This window comes from Apodemus sylvaticus, chromosome 8 (assembly GCF_947179515.1).
Source record: "Apodemus sylvaticus chromosome 8, mApoSyl1.1, whole genome shotgun sequence".
NCBI classification, from domain to species: Eukaryota; Metazoa; Chordata; class Mammalia; order Rodentia; family Muridae; genus Apodemus; species Apodemus sylvaticus.
In genome coordinates, this window is record NC_067479.1 from 69935142 (window position 1) to 69962417 (window position 27276).

Here is a 27276-nt window from a genome sequence, read left to right on the forward strand (position 1 = left end):
AAAAATAACTTGTTTTTTAAAGGAAACACATTTTTCCGTCTCCCCCCCGCCCCCCGCCAGTGTACATCTCTTGAGAAAGAAATTAACCTTTGGTTCAATCCGGCAAGGAGTAATATTCATAAGTAGGAGATACAAAGGCCCTTTTGTGTTATCTCCCAAAATATACCAAATTGGGCTGACAGTGTAGCTTAGTGGTAGACCACTTTGCCTAGCATGTATATAGGCTTCTAGTTTGGAACCTTAGCACTGGGGTAAATTATTTTATAGTTTAAATTTGTGTTATATTTTGTTTTATAGTATGCTGTTAAGTATAACAATAGTAAGTCAATGCAGAAGACTTTAATTTTTAAAGGTCTTCTTACAGTTTTATGATCATTGAAAATACATGAAAAATGTGAATGTATAAATGTATTATAGAAAATAGTGCAATTGGTAAATAATGTTCTTTGGGGGAAATAAAGTTCAAATAAAGGAAGATTGTTTTAAATAGATGGTGGTAGTTGTCAACACCACAAACATTAAATTGCAGTGCATACTTTTAAACTTCCAATATAACCATTTTATTTCAAATTCTCTTGGGTTTTTAATTATATTTTAAAATAATTTAGTATTACAGAAAAAAATGTATTACATCATTATTGATGAACATGAAGTTAGTTATTGGGATTTCTGTTATTCTTGTTCACACATACTCTGAAATTTAGAAAATCTGAGCACTGGTTCACACAGCGTGTAGACAGCGAATACAGGGGTATATGATGGAAACTTCTGTAGACAGGGTATAGGGGTATATGATGGACACTTCTGAGTTAAAGACGGGCCAGAGAAGAGGCTTCCATAGAGACTGGGAAACAGTAAGCAGACAGATGGGGACATAGGAAGTAAGACCAAGGCAACTGTGGAGGGCGCTCCTTCAAGGGGTCAGGGTGGTCAGCAGCACCAAGTCCTTCTTGGTGAGAAGTCAGGTCAGTGAAGAAGGTGCATGTCCATCTAGTTTGATTACACAGGAATTTCAGCCTTCAGGAAGGTATAGAGCAGACGCCAGACCATAGTAATTGTAGTCTTAGTCTGGGCACCAATACTCTTACAGCCTGTGTTTCCTTGTTTTTTGCTAAAGTCAAGTTAAAAGTATAAAATTTCTGGTATGTCCCTTTCCTATTCCTGTAACATGGGAATAGGCAGTATGTTATTACCTACTTAGGTAGGTAATCATTCTAGGAAGGTTTTTAAGATGTCATTAAGAATCAAGATTATGAGACAATTTGCAGGACTATGGGACTTGGAGACAAGGTTGAGTACTTACAACATTCTAATAAGTCAATTCTCCGATCTTAAAGCATAACAGGACTTGTCTTTTGTGACACAAAAATATAAACTGTCTACTGGAGGAATGATGAATAATTTGGCTTATACTCTGAACATTTAATTTTTTGTGTTCCTTCATTTTTGAATTGGGAACTACGCTTTAGACAGTGATGCTGAGAGAGTTACACCTGCAGTTTCACCCTGAGCAGAGGGATGCTTCTCAGCCCTCCTTTGTCTTGACTCTAGAAGATCAGAAATGATGTGGGGACTTTATCTACAACCCTATTGATGAAATTTTCACACATAGCCTAGGAGAAAGAAACAAAAATGGTTTTTATAGGGGAAAAAAATAGGGTTAGCAACTTGTGTTTTCTCCCCACAGGCTGTTGTCTGCTGTGTTAAGAGTCTCAGAAGTTGAATCTCGAGCAATAAGAGCAGATCTCACTCACCTACTCAGCCCTCAAATGGGCAAAGATATTGTTTGGTTTCTAAAACGCTGGGCCAAGACTTACCTCCTGGTAGACGAAAAACTGTATGATCAGGTGAGGACATCAAACCAGTAAGTCTTGGGTTTATGATGATGGCAGTTTTGAGGTAGGATAATTTTGTCTGTCTGTCTCACATATGAAAACAAACCTGTTAGCTGGGTTTGGTGACATGCCTTTAGTCCCAGCCCTTGGGAGGCAGAGTTAAATAGATCTTTGAGTTCCAGGACAGCCATAGCCACACAGAGAAACTGTCTTAAAAGAAAAATAGAGAAAGAAGAGGAGGAACAGGAACAGGAGGAGGAGGAGATGAAGACGACAGAACCTGTTTGAGAGAGACATCTCTGATATAAAGAAATGAAAAGGATTTTTACAGAAAAAAATATAAGGGACTCAAATGCTATTGCTTTACTTTTTTAGAGTATGGCATTTGTTTCTATAGATTTTAGCCAATATTAAGATACTTTACCATTAGAATAATATGTTTTTATATTGTCTTTGGATATGCACATCTATTTATTTCATATATGTCACTTCAGTTTCTTAATAATTACTGAGACTAAAACTGACAGAAAAAAATGAGTTGAAAACATGGGTGGATTAAGGATTATCTTTTCAACAGATGAAAAATGATAAAACTAATGTGAAGTGAGAACCGCTTCAGGCTTCGATGCTAATTTTTTTGTTGATTTTCTGTGGGTTATTTTTTTAGCTGATCTTTCTGATTTTAGAAATTCTTACCTTTTCTCTTAAGATAAGTTTGCCATTGAGCACAGCATTTGGAGCGGATACAGAGGGTTCCCAGTGGATTATCGGCTACCTCTTACAAAAGGTCATCAGCAATCTGTCAGTGTGGAGCAGTGAGCAGGACCTTGCGAATGATACTGTTCAGCTCCTTGTCACTTTGGTAGAAAGAAGAGAAAGGTAAGGAGTGAGAAGAAGCAAGGACCTCGGTTTTCTCTTTATACTGGCAAATGGTTACAATATCTCAGCCCATTTAAGGTCTCTATTTTCAGAGTGGTATTTTAAAACCTCTTCTTAGTGTTGTTATGAATGCGAATGGCAGCTTTCTGCTTTATTAGTGGATACTTGCACTGGCTGTTGGCATCAGAAATCCTGTTTTGAAAACTTTCAGGAGCTGGAAAGATGCCTCAAAACTTACATATACTGGCTAAGCAGGTTGGTGATATTGCACACTTTTAATCCCAGCACTCCGGAAGGCAGAGGCAGGCAGATTTCCGTGGGTTCAAGGCCAGCCTGGTCTACAAACTGAGTTCTAGGACAGCCAGGGCTACACAGAAGCCCTGTCTTGACAAACAAACAAAACAACCAAAAGAACACTGGCTGCCCTTTTGAGGACCCTGACTTGATCCCCAGCACACAACTTGTAGCTTACAAGTGTAGGTGACTCTGGTTCTAAAAGATTGGATGCCATCTTGGTCATCTGTGGCCACTGGACACACACAGTGTGAGACATACATAGACATACATGCAGGCAAAACATATTCATACACACAAAATAATAATCTTTTAAAAACCCACTTTCATGTGTAATATTCTCCTTTGATATGTTTCAGTGTGCCTCACACACACACCTTTCTGCCCCCTCAGCCCCTTGGCAGTCCTGGAGCTTACTCTGTAGACCTCTGTGGCTTCAACTCATAGATAGATAGCCTACCTCTGCCTCCCAAGTCCTGGCATTAAAGGCATGTGTCACCCTGCCTGGCTCAGTGATTCCCATTTATTGGTGAGAACAACTGATGTTTAAACTGATGTTGCAAAGTAAAACTTTTAATGCTTTCTATAGCAAATTGTAGATGTATTTTAATTTTTTTATTGCATAGGAATTTTATCATTGTTTATGCTATTGGTTGTGACTGCTGTTCTGAGTATTGCTTGTAAAGATCTCACTTGAGCATGAGATTCAGGGCTGTTCTATCTCCTTGTCCCTGTCCCATGTTTTCCCTAGGGAATTTGATTCTACCTATCCCAGATAGAGAGGATAGCAACAGACCAAGGGACAAGCCCAGTTGGCTGAAGCAGTGAATTTATTAGAGTGTGGTGAAGGGTTACTTACAGGGAAGCTGCATCACCAGAAGTAACCCCCCCCCCCCATTCCCCCATTGGATGGCTTCTAATAAATGCTCATCACTGGAGCGCCTTGCATGAGTTCAGGGAAACCATAGCACCAGTGAGTCTCCTTAGCAATTGACCATCACTGATAGAATCTGGGAGATGGGCTTCCTTAGTCTTAGGAGTTCCCTGATCCTTTCCCACCTTCCACAAGGAAATGACTATACAGCCATTCTCGTTTTACATCAGAAAATTGATGATGAAAAGAAATTAAGTAAAAAATGTTATGTTCTTGAGCAATTACTGGGTTTAAATAAAGACCATTGTAACTCAAGAGTCCATATTGAGCTTATGATTCTATTCTTTGAAATTTGCATGCAGAGGGGGAGAAGAGACAGCTCAGCAGTTAAGAGGACCAACGTGTGTTCCCCAGAACCCACACCGAGTGGCTCACAGCTGCCTGGAACTCCAGTTCAAGAGGATCTGGTGTTGTCTTCTGTCTGCTAGAGACACCTATGCATGTGCTGCACACAGACTCAGATATCCACACACAAGCAGATTTAAGAGTTATATCCAGTCATACCCATATGCTCAGTACTAAGGAGGCTGAGAAAGGAAGATTACAAGAATGTGGTCAATCTGAGTAACATAGCAAGGCCTTGTTGCCTCAGCAGGTTTTAAAATTAGATGCCATGTACTCCTCAACCCTCCATTCCTTTTATTGTGTGACTTGCCTGCATGAGTTCACTTGCACCATGTGTCTGCAAATGCCTGGAGAGAAAATCGATCCCCAGAAACTGGAGTTACAGGTCGTTGTGAGCTGCCATGTGGGTGCTAGGAACTGAACCCAGTCCTTGGCAGTAGTCACCTCTAACCATTGAGCCACCTCTCTGGCCCTGTCCAATTTTTCTTTTCTTTGTAGATATATATGTAGTGAACATAACTTCTGTTTTATTATTTCTACCCGAAGGGCAAACTTAGTAATTCAGTGTGAAAACTGGTGGAACCTCGCGAAGCAGTTTGCAAGCCGAAGCCCACCTCTTAACTTCCTCTCTAGCCCGGTGCAGAGGACACTGATGAAGGCTCTGGTCTTGGGAGGGTTTGCACATATGGACACAGAAACCAAGCAGCAGTATTGGACTGAGGTAAAAGTTGCTTCTCTTTTAGTTCTTCTTTCACCTTACAGATATTAGAAAAGAGTCTGGAGACAAACTTTCAGCATTAACTTCCCTTACATTTTTCCTGCTCATCAACCATTGGAAGCTTATTTGATAAATACTGTCTCAAGGGTTATCCAGCCCTACTTGTCTGACACATTGACTATTATTAATGGTTGTTGTTGTTGTTGTTGTTATTATTATTATTACTATTATTATTTATTATGCTTCAGGTACATTTTTCCAAGCCAGATGAGAGCATAAATTGGTGTGTCGTTATGAAATACAAAAAGCATGGTGGGTGTCAAGGAGCTAGAGCACTTGCTTTAGCGTGCCAAGGCCTTGGGTTAGTCAGCCTCTCCCCAAAAGTGAAAGAAACTGTGACAAGAAGAGCCACAGACCTGCTTTGTCTTGAAAAGGATTTGAAAACCACAGTGCATTTTGTTTCTTGGCACTTCTCTTACCATTGTGGCCTTAGCAACAGATTCTTGCTATCTTGCATTTAGGAGGCTGCCTGTGCGTCCAGAGAAGACACAAAGAACACACTCAGAATTCTTCTTAAGGTCTGCAAAGCCAAGGCTGTGGCTTTTGGTAGTTAGTGACAGCCTTCGGCACATCTGTTGTTTACAGGTTCTCTGTGGACTCTGCATGCAAATTTCCTCCATGTATAGGATACTGACTGTATTGGAGTAGAACACATTCCATTATGACCAAATTCTAACTTAATCTCAAACAACTTTGTTTAAATGAGGTCACTTTCTGAGCTTCTAATTCAGCCATAGTGTGGGCACCTTCTAGAATAGTTTATTTCTTGGATCAAGGGTATATGTAGAGGTCTGGCCTCGTGTCCTTGTGTCTAGAGTGTTAATACCTGCAAAGTTAAGGGTTCAAGGGCAGACAGTCATTATGTTTTTATGGCTAAGCTAAAACAGGATGACTTTTTAAATCCTCCCTTTGGTGCTGGAGTCCAGAGAAATGATTCCGTGGTTAAGAACACAAGCTACTCTTCTTGAGTATACAAGTTTGTCTCCTAGAATCCACTTTGGGCGGCTCTCAGCTCCCTGTAAGTCCAGGTACAGGAGCTGATAGCTCTGGTTGTGTGAGCACCTGCGTGCATGTGAACATACCTCCCACATAGAGATGTGAACACACAGAAACTGACCGTGGAACTTTGGGGCAGTTGCTCTCATCCTTAGTCTCTGACATAAGGTCTCTTACTGTGTCTGGCCTACAAACCCCAGGGCTCAGCTTGTCTCTGTTTCCCAGCACTGCAATTAGAGGCACTCAGTTTATTCGTGAGTGCTGGGGTTTGAACTCAGGTTGAACACTTTATGTAGTGACTTGGTTGGTGTTCTGTTCTATTGCTATGAAAACACACTATGACCAAGGTAACTTATAAAATAAAACATTTGATTATGGGCTTGCTTACAGTTTCAGAGAATGGCTCTATAACCACCATGGCAGAGAACATGGCAGTAGACAGGCAAATATGGCACTGGAGCAATAGCTTACATGTTGAGACAACAACCATGAGGCAGAGAGAAGCTAACTAGGAAAGATGGCTTACCTCTTCCAACAAGAAGGCTACGCCTTCTAATCCTTACCAAAAAGTTCTACCAACTAGGAACCAAGTATTTGTTTGTTTGTTTTTCATTCAAGACAGGGTTTCTCTGTATAGTCCTGGCTGTCCTGGAGCTCACTCTGTAGACCAGGCTGTCCTCGAACTCAGAAATCCACCTGCCTCTGCCTCCCAGAGTGCTGGAATTACAGGTGTGCGCCACCACCACCCAGCTATGGGGTCCATTCTTACTCAAACTACCATGTGTAGCAAGTACATTACCATCTAAGACATTTCTTCAGCCCTATAAATACTTTTAATACCCAAAGCAGGACTGATTATCTGAAGTTGTATTCTATGCCAAGAATTGTAGGGGGGGGGGGGCGCAGACAAGGGCTTTATAATTTGACTGTATTACAATAGAAATTGGCAAACTGGCTCTCAGACCCAACATGGTTGCTGTGTCTATAGATAAGCCTTCACTGAGTTATCACTCTATGTTCATATAGCGCTGCTGAATTGCACAGAATACAGTACTTACTCTCTGACTCTTGATGGAGAAAAACTTTGTTGATTCCCTATTGAGTAGTTCTGATTTTTTTTTCCATTTTATACTTATTTGGCCAATCACCTGGGAAAATGTGGAGAAGCAGCAGAATTCAAAAAATGAATGGTGACTAGAGACCCTGTACGCTCGCGCGCACAATCACACATACAACCACCCCTCTATGAAGCAGAGGCAAGAGAATTCAAATACCAGTTTGAAGCTAGACAGGGATGCATAGTGAAACTATTAAAAAACAAATAGGGGGCTGGACGAAGGTTCAGACTTTGAACATTGCGTAAAAAGCTGGGCATGCATGGGGGTTCACTTAAAATCCCCCTTAAGTTACCCTAACTTGTAAGACAGAGACAGAGCATCTCTAGGGCAAACTGGTACCTATTCTGGCCAAATTAGCAAGCTTTAGATTCAGCAACTACCTTACCTCAATAAAGTGGATACCTAATGCCAACACATGTGCAATGCTAAAAAGAATTGTGAGAGAATAAAATCCCCCCCCCCCAAAAAAAAATAACTGAATGGGACCAATGGAACTTTATTCTCTGACTTAGATGTCATTTCTTGCTATATAGCACAAACTATGATGATCCTCAGTCTGAATTCCAGCAGCTAGGAATCAGAGATAGGATTCCTGTGAAATTGAGACTAGCCTGTTGTATCTAGCATGACCCTGTTTCAGAGACTTACAGGGTAGGAGCTTAGTGGTTCAGCAGTCCTTGTTTTGTGTGCTCCTTCTGCACCAGTGAGAATATTTGGGAAACATCCTCATCCATGCTGAGGAGTTCATTCTACATCTCAGGAAGTTTATGCTGTGATGCCCTTCCGCAGGTTCTTCAGCCTCTTCAGCAGAGATTTCTGAGAGTGATAAACCAGGAGAACTTTCAGCAGATGTGTCAGCAGGAGGAAGTCAAGCAGGAGATCACTGCCACCTTGGAGGCCCTGTGTGGCATTGCTGAGGCCACCCAGATTGACAATGTAGCCATCCTTTTTAATTTTTTAATGGACTTCCTTAATAATTGCATTGGTTTAATGGAAGTTTACAAAAATACTCCAGAAACTGTCAATCTCATTATAGAAGTTTTTGTTGAAGTTGCACACAAACAAATATGCTACCTTGGAGAGGTAAGTTTTATTCCTTCAGCATTACAAGTCTCTGAATCAGTGATACTCTGTTCTTTGCTTCACATTTAATGCATAGTTGTATTTCTCCAAGATAGGGAGTCAGTCTGAATGAATATAATTCTTACTCCAAAATGTTAATGTTATAGGAGGACTAATGTATTAAATATATTAAATATAGCTGTTTTATAAGTTTACCTTTATTATTGATTTTTAATTGTTTTCTTTTTGTTGGAGGGGTGTTTGGTTTGGTTTGGTTTTGTGAGACGGTCTCCCTGTGTAGACAAAGTTGTCCTCAAACTCACAAAACTCCATCTGCCTCTCCCTTCCAGGAGCTGAGATTAAAGGCATGTGCCACCACGTTCAGCTCCTGTTATTATTGTTGATTGTTAGTGTGTGTGTGTGTGTGTGTGTGTGAGAGAGAGAGAGAGAGAGAGATCGCATGTCTGCACATGTGCATGCACACATGCCTGCTAGAAGTCAAAGGTGGGTGTTTACCTTATTTTCTGAGATAAGGATTTACTAATATTGTTAGTAGTAGAGCTATTATTGTAATTTAGTCGATTTACGCTTTGACTCATCTACTAGATCCTACCAAGTAATACCACTCCTCATATTTTCTTACAGTCCAAAGCTATGCATTTATATGAAGCCTGCCTTACTTTGTTACAAGTGTATTCTAAGAATAACTTAGGGCGGCAAAGGATAGACGTGACAGCGGAGGAGGAGCAGTACCAGGACCTGCTGCTCATCATGGAGCTGCTCACAAACCTTCTCTCAAAGGAGTTCATAGATTTTAGTGACACAGGTAAAGTCTCTTACAGTGCCCTTTATATTTGTTATTACTGTTTTTGTAAAGCAGTTATTTTCTTCCAGTAAAATCCCTTGAGTAAGCTCACTTTTCCAAACAAATGGTAGTAAATTTCTTTAGTTGAAGTGAAGGTAAAGATGAAGATCTTTATCTTCTTTAGAAATGTGAATATCAACTTTTATTTGCTCCATTTTCTTTTTCAGTATAAAAGTCAATTTATTCTACAACTATCACACATGTTTTTTAATCTAAAAGAAAAAATGGCTTCTGCCTCCCTTTTCTCCTCAGCTATGCAGTTCTTGATAAAAGCCAGCCGCTGCTGTTCCCGCAGGCGCCATTGCCGTGCTCACTTTGCTGATGAGGGAGCATCACAGGTTGTGGTGCACTCACCCACGTGCTCATAGCTGGTACATTAGAGCTCACTTCAGATCTCTGTGTCTGTGACCTGGGCTCTAGGGCAGCTGCTCTCAGTCTGTACATTGAGTCCTCTTAGCAGATATCCTGCATATCAGAATTGCAGTTATGATAGACAAATGAAATAATTCTTTGGTTGGAGTTAACCACAACATGAAGAACTATATCAAATATTCAAAGCATTGAGATTCACTGCTTTAGAGGGGTTTTTCATTGGCTTTCCTATGTCTTTTGAGATGATTGCCCATCAAACTCAGCATTTTATGGATATAGCATGGAAAATCCATTGGATTGGGAAGTACTGGATTTTAGACTTGATAGTCAATTCCTGTTTGAGGCATCTGGGGTTGGAGCTCCTTAGATCTTTCCTCCATAACACTGGGCCATTAGAGTCCCACAGGGTTGGAGAGATGACTGAGCCATTAAGAACACTGGCTGCTCTTCCCGAGGATCTGGGTTCAATTTCCAGCATCCACATGGTAGCTTATAACTCCCTGTTACTCCAATTTCAGGGGATCTGACACCTTCACATAGACATGTAGGCAAAGCATGAATGCAAATGAAATAAAAATAGAGTACTTACAGACAAGAGCTTGGTCAATCAGTAAAACTCATTAGCACAGCTTATCTTTGCTTCCTTCATACGCTACTGCCAAACTTGCTTGTTCTACAAGTTTGTTCTCAGAGTAACAGGCAGGAAGAAGTGCAGCTGCTCTACAAACACAAGAGGCTGAGGGGCTGTCTATCTCCAGTGCCGTTAAATGCTTACCCTTGCCTTCAGTGCAAGGTTCTCACAGTCTCCCCTCACTAGTTAGCTTTCCAATCTGCTAACTTTATCTTCAAACCTGATAGAAGTGGGTTGTTTTATAAGAGAAAACCTTGTATCTAGTGTTGCCTCTTATTGTGCATTCATGGTGGGAGATTTTTTTCCTTCTGTTGAGGTTCTCTAAGCTGGGACCATAGCAGCCTGCGTTAGTCGCTTGTCCAGTTCTTGAAGTTGTTCTGCTCTGTTGATTTTGTTGATCCATTTTTCTTGTTCACTGTCTACCCTGTTAGTTATCTGGAGGTACTAAAGTAAGGCATTAATGTTAACTTTGATTTCAAGAATGTCTTTTGCCCTTACGTTTATACACTGTTACTGTATTGGGTACTCAGATCCTCCAACTATAATACAAAAGGATGGCGTGGGCTGGGCTTATCAGGTTTCTCTGATATCCATTAATGGATTTCTTGTGTCTTTAAGCTTGACTCTTTTCATGTTTTCATAAGGGTATATTCGCTTTGGAGATTTAAGTTATGACAGTACAAGTATGCTTTTTATTTTGATAGATGAAGTGTTTAGAGGACATGAGCCAGGACAAGCAGCGGGCAGATCTGTGTCAGCAGCTGATGTCGTTTTATATGGAGTAAACCTAATTCTGCCCTTAATGTCACAAGATCTTTTGAAGGTAATTAAAATAATATGAACATAAGAGTATTAATATTTCTGTTCTATATTTCTACTACAGTTTATTCTTAGTACACGAGCCCTAGTCCTGTGTGTGCAGATAGTTAGTGATTCATTTTATCAGGGACTACCACAGGAAAACAGTTCTGGCAGTTTTGATTCTCTTTAAATTTGTCATTGTTTGTAAACTTCATTCTTGGCCAAAGGAGCCAGCGATGGTGGCTATTTTCCAAGCCCTTCCATGCAGAAATGTGATATTAGAAACCAAGGTAAACTTAAATCTTTTTTTTTTTTTCACATTATGGCTGTATTGTGCCTTGGTTCTATCAGTTAATATTAAGGTAGGTGGCACCGAGGGTACCTGTTAATCATTCCAGAAGCACTCTGGGGGGGGTGGGGAGGTATGTGTGTTATCACAGAAGGATAAGGCAAGAAGGATACATAGAGAAGAAGGAGAAGGGTGTGTGTGTCTAGGAATGTCTCCCATGCTCCTGTGCACTAACTGGATCTGATAAGGTGGGTGGGGCAGGTGGTGGGCGGGAGATGGAGACAAGACTTCCGGGTAACTTTAGGCTCTCCTGTGTACTTCCCTCCCTGAGGAATGTCTGTTGGGCAATGCCTGCCAACCCATGAACCAAGAGTTTTTGTAACTACTCTGAGGGGAGCCTCAGCTTTGTACACTGGCTTGCTTTTAGTATTTCTCCACCCTACATCAGCCATTGTGCACACTTGGTGTCCATCTTCTCTGGTTAGACTAGACTACCTGCTTTCCTTCAGTTCTTCAGGGTCGGCCACGCAGAAAGATGGGAAAGGACTGACTACTCCACTCTCTGGCTGCTGTGTATCAGTTTGACATGTTTCTAACACATTTAAATGGGAATACGCATTAACTAGAGCCTTTGTTCCTGGATCATTTAGTTGTTTGACTGCTTTGTTTATTTGTTCAGGGTCAACATAGAATATCAGGAATTTTCTGTATCTCCCATTAGCCTCTAGGAAGAGAATTCTTTCTACTATGTATTTTTTTTCAGTAGCAGCTACCAAAAGATTTCTTTTATTGTTACGTATTTTGCATTTCTGCAGGTCTTAATGTTATCTATATTTTGTATACATCTTGAAAATTGTTATACTGGTTATGAGCTTGTTAGTTTTTTGTTTTATTAGACAGTATTAAACAAAAATATTTAATATTTCTTTTTCAGTTTCCAACCCTTTGTAATCAATATTACAAATTGATCACATTTATTTGTGAGATTTTTCCTGAAAAGATACCCCAGCTTCCAGAGGACCTGTTTAAGAGTCTGATGTATTCCCTAGAACTAGGAATGACATCGTATCCTTTAAATGAACATTGTCATTAGGGGAGGGAGTTTTTAAAATGATTGTTTTTCTTTTATAGCTCAATTTGTAACTGCTTTAATTCAATTCTCTTCTTTTCTTTTCTCTTCTTTTCTCTTCTCTCCCTCTCCCTCTCCCCTTCTCCTCTCCCTCTCCCCTTCTCCTCTTCCTCTCCCCTTCTCCTCTCCCTCTCCCCTTCTCCTCTCCCTCTCCCTCTCCCTCTCCCTCTCCCTCTCCCTCTCCCTCTCCCTCTCCCTCTCCCTCTCCTCTTCGTCAGGGTTTTTCTGTGTAGCTTGGTTGTCCTGGATGCACTCTGTAGACCAGGCTGGTCCTAGGCTCAGATATCCACCTGCTTCAGCCTACCCAGTGCTGTGATCAAAGGTTTGCACCACCATGCCTGGCTCTAATTCTGTTTCTTTTGTGAATTTCTGTGATCTTTTTTTCTTTTCATACATCTAGCACCTGGTCCTTGGGTCATTCCTTCATTAGGTCATGTGATGTATTGCAGTTGGTTCTCTATTCTTAGTTTGCTGACATAATGTCATCATTATACAAGCTAGACATTACTGGACAAGGAACCTCTCAGAGGCCATCTGGTATGGAAATACTTCTTTTCTAACTCAGTCAAGACCCTGCAATCTGGCCTACCCCCACCATCTGTATTCTTTCCTACAAAAAGTCCTATGTATAATATAGCTGTCTTTTTTTTTTTTGATCTTCCATAAAGTGAGGTATATGTGATAGAGTTTGCTCTTTGACCGTTGTGTTCAGAATGAGTTCAGAAGTATGCCAGCTCTGTCTCGAGGCCTTGACGCCCTTAGCTGAACAGTGTGCTAAAGCACAGGAATCGGATTCACCACTTTTTCTAGCAACACGACACTTCCTTAAGGTAAGATGTTTGGTGCATAAGTTGGAGAACCATCTACTTAGCCAAGCTGAGTGAAGCCCTCGCCTGGGACTAGCCTGCCATGCCAGCTAACCAGGAAGCTGCGGCTAAGTCCAGGCTCGGTTACAGAATGACCAAGGCCGTCCTCAAACTACGAAGAGGGAGCCTTTTTATTTATAGGTGTATGGGTGTTGTCTGGATGGATGTCTTTGTATCACATGAATGTCTAATGTCTGTGGAAACCAGAAAAAGGCATCAGATCCCCTGGAACGAACCGGATTTATAGACAGTCGGGAACTACTACTATGTGGATGCTGGGCATAGAATCAGGGTCCTTTGGAAGGGCAGCCAGTGCTCTTAACCCCTGAGTTATCTTGCCAGACCCATGAAACTCTCAATTCAAATTAAGATGTACTTACATTCGGTTAGGGAAAAGGAAATATTTTATTCACTGTTTTTTGTAGTTGTGTGTTGGTTTGATTTGATTTTTGGCTTTTGAGACAGGGTTTCTCTTTGTATCTTTGGCTGTTACTGAGCTTGCTGTATAAGCCATGCTGGCCTCTAACTCAGATTTGCTTCCTTCTGCCTCCTATGCGCTGAGATGAAAGGTGTGTAACAACCAATTCTTCAGGAACATGTTCTCTTCCACTTCTGTTTTGGTTTTTTGTTTGTTTGTTTTGGGATTTTGGGGGGTGTTTTGTTTTGTTTTGTTTTGTTTTGTTTTGAGACAGGATTTCTCTGTGTAGCCCTGGCTGTCCTGGAACTCACTCTGTAGACCAGGTTGGCCTCTAACTCAGAAATCTGCCTGCCTCTGCCTCCCAAGTGCCGGGATTACAGGCGTGTGCCACCACTGCCCGGCCGTTTGTTTTGTTTTTTAAGACAGGATTTCTCTGTAGCCCTCACTAACCTGGAACTCACTCTATAGACCGGTCTGGCCTTAAACTCAGACATCCACCTGCCTCTGACTGCTGAGTGCTGGGATTAAAGATATGCTCCACCACTGCTTAGCCCATTTTGTATTCTTGAATGATGCTATAAATATTATGAGGAATTTGATAATTTTAATTTAGATTCCAAAGAAAGTAACATCTGTGTGTTTTCTGTGGATTAAAAGTAATGGTTTAATAATTGAAGTGTTAATGTAAGAAATCAGCTATAACCACGATTCCCTTTTTCAGACCAGAAAGGGACTAGAGATTTAAATAATTATTCTGTGTTTATGGATGTGTCTTATTATGTACTTTCAGCTGGTTTTTGATATGCTGGTCTTGCAAAAGCACAACACGGAGATGACTACTGCAGCAGGCGAAGCGTTCTACACATTGGTGTGTTTACACCAGGTATTGCAACCCTTGCAGAGCAGCTCTTCGTGGGTCCAGGGACACCTAAGTCCATGACCTCAAGGCGCTTCTTAGTTCCCTCATGTGCTCTAGGGTTATGTTTTATATTTATAGACATCTGTTTCTCAAATCAAAAGATCCCATCTCTGTTAGGAGCCATTCTCTGATGCTTTTCTCATCCAAAAGCTTGGCTTTAATCGATTGTGCTAGGAGCCAGGTGTATGTATACAAGAGAGTGATTGTTATCTTTGAGAAATTCAGATTTCATAAAGTGGCAAGGTGAATCAGATTGGGAGCAGGAGTTTGCCTGTAAATGTAAAGAACAGAGTATTATTTTTGATTTAAAATAATGTTGGTTGGGTTTTTTGTTTTGTTTGATTTTGTTGTTCTTCTTTTTTTTTTTTTTTTTTTTTTTTTTTTTTTTTTTAAGGATCCTAAAATATTGCTATGGGATTAATGTAACAGAGGAACACCAGCCTCCTAAAAAACTGCCTATCAAGTAATAAAAGAGGAAATTGGGGAAGGGTATGGCTTAATTTCCCATTCCTTTCATACCATAGTATGGCTAAGTGATTAGTTAGAGAAGCTTTGCCTTCCAAAAAGTAGGATTTTCAGATCCTAACTTGTAAGGCCCTTCCTTCTAAATGATGTGTTATTTTTTTGTTGAACTTTAAAGGTCCTAAAACATCATTGCTATGGGATTACTGTAGCAATGTGTACCCCAGGCTGAAAGTGTTCTAGGCCTTCCTTTCTTGTGCTGTTCTCTTGTGGCAACTACTTACAAGTATTTCCTTTCAGATGTGTGCGCCTTTTCTGTCTTTCTGACCTTTGGTTACTAAGGTATCATGGGCTTCTTTCTCCATGTGTATAAGTCAGTACATTTTGACTCCCTTGTCAAGAGCCTTTGTAGACTTTCCATTTTAAAGAAGCTCCAAAGGGCCCGGGAGGGAGGCTCAGAGGATGCTTTAGGTGCCTTAGTCCTATGTTCATTGCTGGAAGGAGGGTACCAACTCTGCAAGATGTTTTTACACACACAACACACACACACACACAATCTAAAGAGAGTGGGCACTTTAGAATAGCTGATGTGATTCCTGCTGCCTTGCTCAGAAGCAGTACTATTTCTTAACCGTCAGGAGATTATCCTGGCCTCCTGACTGAGCAGGCCTATCCTTTGCAGAAGGCAGTTCAGGCAGCCACACCCTGGCTCTGTGTTGTAGATAGTGGGGTGGGAGGTTAGAAGGCTGTACCCTACTTCTCTTTGCTTTATATACTATCTTATGCCCTCATTTGGATGTTGTGATATTCTCAGAAGCTCATGAAAATTAATGGCAGATCAGCTTTCTCCATAGTGCTTCTCTGTCCTAGGTCAAAGCCACTGCTACAGTGCTGTCTTGGGACTTTCAAAGTGTTCTGCCTCAACGTTGAGAGAGCTCTCAACCCTTTGCCATGCTCCTGCTGCCCTCAGAACTGGGAGGACAGTGTATTTGCATGAGCCACTAGAGAATGTTCACCTTAACATTCCAGGCACAGAAGTTAAGAACAAAATGCAGACGAACCAGAAGAGGCAATAAAGCAAAGCTGAGACCATGTGGGTCTGGAGCCAGAATGTCTGTACTTTGCTTTGTAGCAGTGTGATGCTCAATATTACTCAGTCTGGCAGAACCTTCGTCCGGAAATGGGAATATTGATAGTGTCAGTTTCATAGTAGCATACATATTAAATTAATTAGCACATAGATAAGGTGAGAATAAGACCTGAACATTGAACTGTTAGAGTTTTTGTCTTCCCTGTCTCAGAACCAACCCCACATTCCCTGTGAGGATCTCTAAGGAAAACATTCTTATGGCTACCTTATTTCTTCTGCAGGCTGAGTATTCTGAACTGGTTGAGACATTACTATCAAGTCAACAAGACCCAATCATTTACCAGAGATTAGCAGATGCCTTCAACAAGCTCACAGCAAGCAGCACTCCTCCTACGCTGGACCGGAAACAGAAGATGGCCTTCCTGAAGAGTTTAGAAGAATTCATGGCAAATGTTGGTGGTCTCCTTTGTGTAAAATAAACAACAGAGCTATATGCTTAACTTAGATCCTTTCTGCAAAGTGCACTGAATTGCTGAAAGTTGACTTGAGTCTTGTCCTGTTCCTCAGTTCGTTTGGCCATTTTGGATTTTGGAAAGCCTGAGACTTTGATGTGGAGTTCGGTGAAACAGGAGAGGTCAACTTGAAATCAGCTTGTCACTAAGTGTAGCCATGATATGCCATATACTTGTCTTCTAGATTCTGAATGGTGATTTACATTTTTCAAAATGCAATTCCATATATGTGCAAACAGATATGGGCACCATGAAATTCATATTCAGTGCCTTTTCCCTTTTCATCAATGCATAGGTGGCTAGCCAAAGTTGTTCTCGGCATTAGATTTCAAAATGTCCATAGATCCTCATCTCTTGAGGAGCTGGTTGTAGGAGGGGATTCATGGTCCCTACTGTGTGTTAGTAGAATATTTGGTTGTTGGACTCTAGAGTATCCATTTTAATAAGCTCCTCCCCTTCGTTACCCTAAAAGTTTTGAATCAATGCAAGAGATGCTGAAACCTGGTGACAGGTTTTGTGCTTTCCGACATTTCCACCCTTCAGTGATTATAATTGCGCAGGAAGAAGATCCGGACGAGTGTCTGTTGGTTTCATAGTTCACCCTCTCTCCACTTCCTTCCTTCCCTTCCCTTTCAGCCTAACTGTTGCAGGTTTTGTGTAATTATTTCAGGTTTCTAATCAGACTGTGATGCCTGAACTTGAGGAAAATACGTGTATATTTTTGTTCCATAAAGATAACTTTAGGAACTGTAGCCATTTCATTGCCTTAATTTTAAGAGGAAAAGACAAACCAGATTTGTTTTAGAGAGAAATTAAGTCTTGACACTTAAGAGTTGGCTTTGGGTATTAGCTGCTATGAACCTCTTGCCCCTTTGATCATGTATTTATGTTTCTCAGTGGATGGAAGAGCATCCCAGCGTGGTTGCCTTTCTCAGTGTGTTTTGTCCAGCCACACAGCCCGCATCTACTCGGAATGGCTTGCTTAAGCAATAACTTTTTAATGGGTGTGAATTACTAATTTCACACAGACTATTGCACATTGGGGCATTAGGGGCAATAATTATGCTGAAGTGGGCGTTATCCTCATGTCACAGGAGCCGCACTAATTCAATTTCAAAGACTTAAAAAATGTAACTTTAGCTAGTCATGGAGGTGCATGTCTATACTCCTGGCATTCAGGAAGCTGAGAGTGAAGGCCAGGCTAGTCTGGGTTACAATGTATGATCTATCTTTAAAAAAGGAAAAATTCTCTTTGATCCTCTGGCTTTTCTAATCAGGATTTTTATACTGCTCCCGTGCTCCTTTTAATTTTTGTGTCAGCTTTAATTATGAAAATGAAAGCTCATTTATAAACAGCAGGCCTCTGGCACTGCCCACTGCAGGACAATGTAGTGGCAACTAGAGGCCTCTGACCTAGGTGCATCTGAGACTGCCATGGAAGGGCAGGCTCCTCTGCTGTTCCTGACACCTCTGCTGAACCATCTGGCAGGTACTACCTGAACTGCACAGTCTGTGCATCTTAATAGCTGATGCTCTGGGGATTCTGTGTAACTGTAGAAGCAGAGCATCTAAACTCCATCCTGTACCTGTGATGGCAGGTGTGTGAGGATGCAAAGCTTAGGGCCATGACTTGTTGAGAGTCCTTTCTTCTAAATTGATCACCATTCAGTAACAGTAAGTATGGAAAAAATATCTCTACTGCAAAGAAGTATAATTCTACATGCTTTGTATTTTAAATACTTGGAAAGGTTGTTTTTAGATTTTTTTTCTCTTTAATTGATCTGCAGCAGCAATCAGTCTATTTTGTATTGTTCTTGTTGTCTCTGTTTCCTCAGTAGGTGTGTTTTCTGTGTACCTGTGTGTGTGTGTGTGTGTGTGTGTGTGTGTGTGTGTATGAAGGGTATGGGCCTTTTGACAGAAGGCCTTGAGATCCGACTGAATAAATAGGTCACTGGCCAGGACAAAGCAGTTATCAAGTTCAAGCAGAGATTTGTAGGAAAGGATGCTTTGGTAAGTAATAAGGCATCTATCTGTGTATGATAGCTTGTATTCAGACAGAACTATATTTATTAAATTTGATGAGATCCTAGGATAATATACTCCAATTCTGTTACACCCTTATTAATTGAAGGAAGATTTATTTTGGATAGGACCAAATAATTCTTAAATGATCTCCAGAATGATTAGTGGCAAGATGAGAGAAAAAGACCCCACCATATTTTAGATAATGGGAATGCCTGTTAAGTGTCCCACTTAGACCTTTCTGGGTGTTAGTGTGTTTGTTTGCTTTACTGAGTATTTGTTTAGTTTGGTTTTTGGCCCAGTTTTGTTTTTTGCTTTGTTTCCTACCACTTCATGGACTTCTGAACTGTATTAGTGTCCCACTCCCCTGCCCCCCTGATGTTCATGCCCCAGTGGGTGTTGAGGCCACTGACTTCATGCTCAAACAGACTGTTAAGTTGTTGGACAGTGTTTTTAAAACAAAAAATTATATGTGCCCTTTTAAAAATACACGTAAAGGGACACTGTCAAGTATTTAATTTTTCAGCTTTTTGTTCATACAGTACCTTTTAGCCTTTATTTTTCCACACTTCCATTCAGTTTATCTCATTTTATGATTCTTGACCATTCGCTTTTCAGGGCACAATCACTAAGTAATTTACACAGTCACGTGGAGGTTGTTAACACTGGTGCTAACGTAACAGCTCCTACAGTTGCTCCTTCGGGTCTCTGGAAAGGGTAATTCATCTGCTGTCCTTGTGTTGTGTCCGTGGCTCTTTGGATAGTTCAGCTCTCAGACAGTGTCCTTTTCCAACATAGTGGTTGACTCTTTCTGATTCTGATGGAAGACTGTGTATGTCAACGTGACTGTATTGCTTTTGTTAGCTAGAAATGACATTTTGTAATTCTTACCCTAAATTTAACTTAAATTTTTCAAATTTATTGTATGGAAAAATATCTAATGATAATCATTGAGTATGTTCAGATGAGAGGGTAACTATACTACTCTTTGTCACAATTTCACTTGTAAACAAATCTATAATTTTCCCCACTCAACACTCTTTGAAGTCAAATCTGAATACTCACCTGTCTCTTATTTCTGTTAATACTTGTATGAATCCCTCAAATACTGAAGGAAAGCTAGCTCTTCATTTTGATAATTTCAGGTTGGAACTTCCTAGGGGATTAGTGGTGTTGATTTGAACCCAGAAAATACTTTTGTTTGTTATATTTTTACATATGTTTGCTTGCCATCTCTGCTGTTAGAGGTGATTGTCATCGGCCCTTCCTAGCTTTGCCTTGCAAGTAATTATCAATATTGTTTTCTGAGTAAAACATAGCATTTCAAGTCTGAAGGAACTGCAGTGTTGTACAGAGGGACTCTTTCTTTCTAAGAAAGAGTAAGGAACTCATTCAGATATGAGGGAGGCTTGGTTTGGTTGGTTTTCTAGACAGGGTTTTTCTGTGTAGCCCTGGCTGTCCTAGAACTCACTCTTTTGACTTCAAACTCAGAGGTCCACCTGCCTCCTGAATGCTGGGATTAAAGGCGTGTGCCACCATATCCGGCTAGATAGGTTTTTAATATTATAATTTTCTACAAAATCTCCCACAGAGTAACATAGATGACTTGGGTATGTAATAGTATTTTAAATTATTTTAAAATGTAAGTGGATTTTCTCTTGACTTTTTCTAAAATCACTGCATTTCTTTAAAACTTGGCTTTCTAGAATTAGAAAGGAAAATGTCCAATTTCGACATCTTGTTGAATTCAAGTTGATTTAAAGGGCCATGGCTCAAGCTGAACTTCATTTTACCTTAGGCATAAAAATTGTGAAGTGTTCCTGGTTGATTATAATGGGAAACCATGACCTATATAGCCAAAGAATATATTTGGTTAAGGTAAAACTAAAAGATTAATTATGGACATTCATTTTGCTAGTCTTGAAGATGGATGAAGTGATGTTTCTGTCTATAGCTGTGTATGTGGAAGTCTCTGTAAAGACTGAGATGTTCAGTTGTGATGATTTCCTCCTGTCGAGTGGGAGTTGTGTGACTGACACTAGTCAGCTCCCTGTCCCCACTGTGGCCTGCTCTTCACCTGTTCCCAGAACTTCCCAGTCTTGGGAAGGTTTGGATTTCTGGTCCTGTTTGCATTTTTAGGCCTCTTAACTGTTAGGAGCTGTCAGGTGTGTTCTGGTGGCTAATTTCCCTGGCCTGAAGAAATTTACCTTATCTGCACTATGTACCTACCAGGGGTGGGGGTGGGGTGGGGAATCTGACCTCAAGTGTGCTCTGAGCCCGGGTTTCCTTGAGTGGTATCTTTTACCACGAAATTATGACAAATTGCAAATCCTGGTATTGTGATCTTATTCTCTGTACAAAGAAAGAAGCTCTGTGCCGTGAGCTGTGGCTCAGTGGTCACAGCGCCAGCACTGCTATCATTCAGCACGTGTAACGTTTTTAAATTTATAAATATTAAAATTTTAAACTTACACTAAGACTTTTTAGTTTTTTTTAAGAGACCCAGGGAGTGTGTACTGTTTAAATATTTACCTCTATTAATATAACTAATGAAGGCATTTAATTTTTCAAAAGATAACTGCAATATGGTTTTAGGAAATAAACCAAGGCTATGTGTACAACCAGTTATAACCTGAATATCAACTTGATAAAACTATTTGTATTTTTAATCCATCAATCGGCGTTAAAATATGTGTTTTCACTAAATATTTTTATTACATTTTTGGCTTGACCATGTGTGATTTGTTCATGGGTACTGTCTTAGTGTTCTGCTGCTGTGAAGAGACACCACAACCAGAGCAACTCTTATAAAGGACAACATTTAAGTGGGGCTGGCTCACAGGTTCAGTTATCACCATGGTGGGAAGCATGGCAGCACACAGGCAGACACGGTGCTGGAAAAAGAGCTGAGAGTTCTACATCCAGATCTGTCAGCAGCAGGAGGAGAATCACTAGGCCTGGACTGGATTTTTGAAACTTCAAACTCCACTCCAAATAATACACTTCCCTCCAACAAAGCCACACCTCCTAATCCTTTCAAATAGTGCTACTCTCTGGTGTACAAGCATTCAAATCTGTGGACCTGAAGGGGAAGGAGGCATTCCTATTTAAACAGCCACATTTCACTCCCTGGCCCCTATAGGCTTGTAGCAATATCATAAAGCAAAAATGTGTTCAGTCCAACTAAAAGTCTCCATAGTCTATAACATTTTCGACACTTCAGAAATCCCAAATCTCTTTTGAGACTCATAGAAACAACTCTTAAATGTAATCCCCTGTAAAATAACAAAAGATAGACCATATATTTACAACATACAGTAGCATAGGATGTGCATTATCATTCCAAAAGGGAAGAATTGGAGCATAGGGGGGAATTACTGGGCTAAAACAAGAACAGAAGGGAGCTGGGTAAACTCCAAATTCTACATCTCATTGATATCAAAGCATTCTTCAGGTCTCCAACTCCTTTCAGCTTTGTTGGTTACAACCTCCCTCCCTCCCTCCCTCCCTCTCCCTCTCCCTCTCCCTGTCCCTCTCCCTCTCCCTCTCCCTCTCCCTCTCCCTCTCCCTCTCCCTCTCTCTCTCTCTCTCTCTCTCTCTCTCTCTCTCTCTCTCTCTCTCCCCATCCCCCCTCTCTCCCCTCCCCCCTCCCCCCCACCTGGTCTGCAGCTTTCTCGAAGCTCTAACATTAATATCTTGGGGTCTCCAATGAAGTCCTAGCCTCATGTTCACAGCTTCACACAGTGGCCTCCCTGCTCCATCTCAGAGGTCGGAAGCTCAGCTGGGTGTGGTCCTGCCCTTAGTTTACCACTGTCCTTCCACCTAGCATTAGGCTTTTCTTTACGCTGCTGAACACTGAAGTTAGCTCTGTTGTACTTCCTGATGGTCCTTTTTCCCCTCAAACTGTACATTTTGTATTTTTCTTGCTCAGCTTGCACCTTTTTGTTACAGATCTACATAAAAATGACCATTAATAACCATATGACTGTCAAAACTAGGCTCTCTTGAAATCTCTTTTGCTAATACCAGTAATCCAGAACTTCAGTTTAGCTTCAGGTATGCTTTCATACATGAGCATAAATCAGCCATGTTCTCCAAAATATCACAAGAACAGTCTTTAGGCCACTTACTAATATTCTCTGAAACCTTGAGCCCAGGCCATCATAACCTCTCTGAGCCTCACTCTTCTTCCATGCCCCAGGTATGGCTCGTTAAGCCCAAAGTCCACCAATAAGCATAGTCAGGCTTTTTCATAGCAATATCCCACTTCTGGTACCAATTTATGTCTTAGTGTTGTATTACTGTGAAGAGACACCATGGCCACAGCAACTCTTACAAAGAGGAAAGCTTTTAAGTAGGCCTGGCTTATAGATTCAGAGGCTTTAGTCATGGTTGGAAGCATGGTGCTGGAGAAGTAGCTGAAAGTTCAACATCTGGATCAGCAGGCAGCAGAAAGAACCACTGCAACTGTCTTGGACTTTTGAAACCTCAGAGTCCATCCCCAGTGATATACTTCCTCCAGCAAAGCCACACCTTATCATTTCAAATAGTGCCATTCCCTGATTAAAGGCATTCAAATCTATAGGCCGTGGGGGGTAGGGGTGGGGTCATTCCCATCCAAACCATTAAGGGTACTTAGGGAGACAATTACTGAAATGTTATTGTCTATGAAATGATGTGTAGATACTACACTGGGTATATATTGCTAAAATAATTTATTTTTAAGAGGGAAGTTGAGGGAAGTTCCTAAAGAGGAAGTTGAACCCCCTAGAGCTCAGGTTACAAACATTTGTGAGCTGATGTGGGAGCAATGTGTGTTTTTAATATCTGAAAGGCAAGAGGAGGATGTTGGGTGGCCTGCTGCTCTATTACTGCCTTAATCCCTTGGGACAAGGTGTCTTACAGAACTTAGATCTGGCCTGGCAACCAGAAATGCCTAGATGAATCTTTTATCTTCCCTCCCATAAGTGGTGCCAGGGCTCCAGATGTGCACATTAGGCTTTCTTTATATGTGGGTGCTGGGAACTCCAGTCCTCTTGTTGTATGCTGAACCATCTCTCCAGCCCAGAAGCTTATTTATTTATTTATTTATTTATTTATTTATTTATTTTAATTTTTTTTTTAAAATTGTACTTGGTTTTTTTGAGACAGGGTTTCTCTGTATAGCCTCGGCTGTCCTGGAACTCACTCTGTAGACCAGGCTGGCCTCAAACTCAGAAATCCACCTGCCTCTGCCTCCCAGAGTGCTGAGATTACAGGCGTGCGCTACCACCACCTGGCTCAGAAGCTAATTTTTTAAAGGAAGAAAATGTATCTTGAAAATAAATCTTAACCTGATTTTGCTTAGAATAATCAATGTTTCTTGTGTTTGGAATTTTGTTTCTATGTATTAAAGGTAGAGCCATACACATAGGCAGGAACCATCCATGGGTTATGAATGGATGGGATTCTGAGCCTTTAAACTTTACGTTAGAACTAACTGGACACAAAGGGCATAGTTGGTGACATCCAAGAGGGAAGTTTGTGGATCAAATTCCACACAGTTTGACATAAATCTGAGCACACACATCATCAACCTACTGAGTTGTTCTCTGTTGAGTGGATTTTAGCCGAGAGCATGAGACCCAACTTGATAAAATCTCTGGTGTTTTCCTGAAGTGATGGGGAGGAAACACACTGTGAGGGCTGGAAAGATGGAGCGAGAACACTTATTTATGTAGAAGACCCAGGTTGAATCTCAGCACCCATATATGGCTCACAACCATCCATAATCCCAGTCCCTGGGGATCCAACATCTACTGGCCCCTGGATGCATATGGTATATAGCATACATGCACACAAAACACACCACAAAGTAATACAATATTGAAAAAAGAGAAAAAACTGATATTAGTGGAACTTAGTAGGGATGGGGTATTTTATTCTCAGAGTGGTAATGTTCTTAAAGGTACTTTACCCCAATGTTTATGTGAGTGGTTACGAGAGTATATGCCCCATGTGCATGCCTGGTATCTGGGAGACAGAAAAGGAGGTGAGATCCCTTGGTGCCAGAGTTTTAGGAACTTGAGTCACCCGGCAGGAACCGAATTTATCCTCTAGAAGAACAGTTCCCACGGTGCCATTTCTTCAGTCTCCCAAAATAAAACTTTAAAACAGTGAAAAGTAGTATTGGATGCTCACTAACTTCTATGTTACTATTTATAAGTACACTCACTTGGTAAATTTATTCTAACAAAGGCTCAACATCTAACAGTCATTAAACATTGCGTGTGCATAAGACCTCAGGTGGGTTCAGGCACACATGAAAGGGCAGCACTTTCTTCACTGAGCTCTCCATAGACAGTCCTTAACATTTTTATGTTACATATACTACTTGCCTCTTGTTTCAAAATGACCATGTTTTCCGCCAGCTGTCTTGGTCCACTTGTGCTATTCGGGAGTGCTATCAACTAGAGTTGATTAGTTTAAAGAACAGCATTGTTTCTCATGGTCTGGTTGCCAGAAAGTCCAAGATGAAGGCATGAGTGTCTAGTGAGGGTTTTTTGTTTGTTCACAGGGCTGAAGTTGGAGAGACAGGGAGGGAGGGAAGGATTGTGAGCAGCACCTTCTGTCCAGTTCCTTTAGAAGGGCTGATGTCATCAGTGAATGATGAGCCTTTAGACTTCGTCACCACTTCAGTGCGGTGGCCACGCTGGACTTTGCGGGGTATCACTGAAAGCACGGCATTGCTGTGCACCTGGTGCTGCTGTTTCTAAGAGTCAAAAATCTGATTCCCAAACTTGACTTTCCTGCCAACACTAGCATGGCTTAACTCATTATCAAGTCTTATTTTGAGTTGATTAATAATTTTAATTATTTTTAATTTGTGTGAAGTTAAAACCTTAATTGGATTTCTTTCGATTCAGTCTAGTATCTTGTATCTTGTGGAACTAGAATTCTAGAGATCTCCCTTTGTTTTATCACTTAAGGTGATTTTTGTGGTAAAGTTCTCAAATGGTAAAGTCTGGATTTATGTTTCAGTAATATGTGTTATATTATTAAAAAAAATATTTTTTAAAGGGCCAAGCATTGTGGAATTGCCAGTCCTTTCTCCTTTAAAGGTTAAAGCTGGAGGCTCAACTTGGTCCCAGTGCAAAAAAATAAATAAGAAAAAGAAAAACTCAGTTAGTTAGTTTGTTGTTTTTATGCGACAGGGTCTTAGTATGTAGTGCTACTCTCCATGAACTTGTGTAGTCCAGACCTTAAACTCTCAGAGAATTACCTGCCTCCTCTGACCACTGGGGCCCCAGAACCACATATTTCTAAATGAGATCTTTCAAGGTATACTCTCTGCACCATTACTAAATATAAAAGGAATAATTCCTTAATTCAAATGTGATTTGAAAGCATCTTACAGATCCAATTTGACTGAAAAACTTTTTTACTTCAATAAGGACTAGTTTGCCTTTGTACTAGTTTTATGATTTTTGAGAAACATTTAATTGCAATGCATAAATTTCATGGAGAAAATATTAACTTTTATGTATTGCATGAAGTGGCCACCAACTAACAGTTTTAGATAGGTGGTAGTGGTAATCACCTTTAATGCCAGTTTTTCAAGGCAGTTGCATGCAGATCTTTGTGAGTTTGAGGCCAGCCTGGTCTACAAAATGAGGCCAGCCAGAACTACGTAGAGAAACTCTCATTGAAAAACAAAAGGGTTGAGCTTTCTGGTGACACTTTAATATTTAAAAATAGCATATAATTGAATACATGAAGGTAATCATTGTGCTATACATACTAAAAGGTATGGAAACTTTAAAAAAAAGTAGGTGCAGACTGGGCAATGGTGGCCCACACCTTTAATCCCAGCACTTGGGAGGCAGAGGCAGGCAGATTTCTGAGTTCGAGGCCCCCCTGGTCTAGAGTGAGTTCTAGGACACCCAGGGCTATACAGAGAAACCCTGTATCGAAAAACCAAAAAGTAAAAATAAAAAATAAAGTGCAAAATAGTTTGCTTTAACACATGGGTTCATTTTTTTTTTAAATTCAGTCATAAAAATAGATGGTTTCTTCATATTCAATAGTTTTTCTTTCTTGCCATTTTGATGTTACACTTGATCTGAACTATTTGGTTTAATAGGGTAGTCATTCCGTCAGACAAATCGAAATCAAAATGTTTTTACAGATGAAACACTATTGTATATAGAAATTGTGACACTATTCATCGTCAAGCTGCCTTTTGGATGGCGCCAGCATCTGAGCGATGATTTAAAGCTGCTCAGCCCGATCATGAAATCGATAGAGGGAGAACAGCAGGAACGTAGTGTAGTTTGCCGACCCCTGGGAAAGAAAAGATTACATGTGACTTGATAATTGCCGAATGAAAGGGAGCTTTAGTTTTAATTAAGGTATATTGTGTGCCAGCTACCATGACAGATTGGTAAAATGTGTGTTCATATACTGCGAATTCAACACTGAAAGCTCTGAAAGACTAATGGGTTTGAAAAGTTTTTCTGAATCTCAATATTATGAATCCTTTATTGTTTTAGTCAGTGATTCAATACTAAGACTCCTAAGTACCAGCCTGACTACGCCAACCTAATTAAAGCCTTGATTGTGGAAGCCGGAAGCTGACGGGGCGGGACTAGACGCTCATTGGCTAGGTCTGCACTAGCGC

General features: G+C 40.7%; 1 protein-coding gene across 3 annotated transcripts in view; it reads left to right on the forward strand.

Moving 5' to 3' along the window:
* The window catches only part of Xpo4 (exportin 4), an 89250-nt gene extending 67914 nt beyond the window's left edge, over nucleotides 1–21336 (forward strand). For all 3 annotated transcript variants that reach the window (XM_052191340.1, XM_052191341.1, XM_052191342.1), the window contains 10 exons: nucleotides 1688–1847; nucleotides 2545–2714; nucleotides 4834–5008; nucleotides 7969–8262; nucleotides 8887–9067; nucleotides 10814–10932; nucleotides 12134–12264; nucleotides 13041–13158; nucleotides 14403–14495; nucleotides 16365–21336. In XM_052191340.1, the coding sequence (XP_052047300.1) occupies nucleotides 1688–1847; nucleotides 2545–2714; nucleotides 4834–5008; nucleotides 7969–8262; nucleotides 8887–9067; nucleotides 10814–10932; nucleotides 12134–12264; nucleotides 13041–13158; nucleotides 14403–14495; nucleotides 16365–16562 (1639 nt within the window). In that variant the 3' untranslated portion in view covers nucleotides 16563–21336. The remainder of the gene's footprint in view (nucleotides 1–1687; nucleotides 1848–2544; nucleotides 2715–4833; nucleotides 5009–7968; nucleotides 8263–8886; nucleotides 9068–10813; nucleotides 10933–12133; nucleotides 12265–13040; nucleotides 13159–14402; nucleotides 14496–16364) is intronic.
* The last annotated feature ends 5940 nt before the right edge of the window (nucleotides 21337–27276 follow it).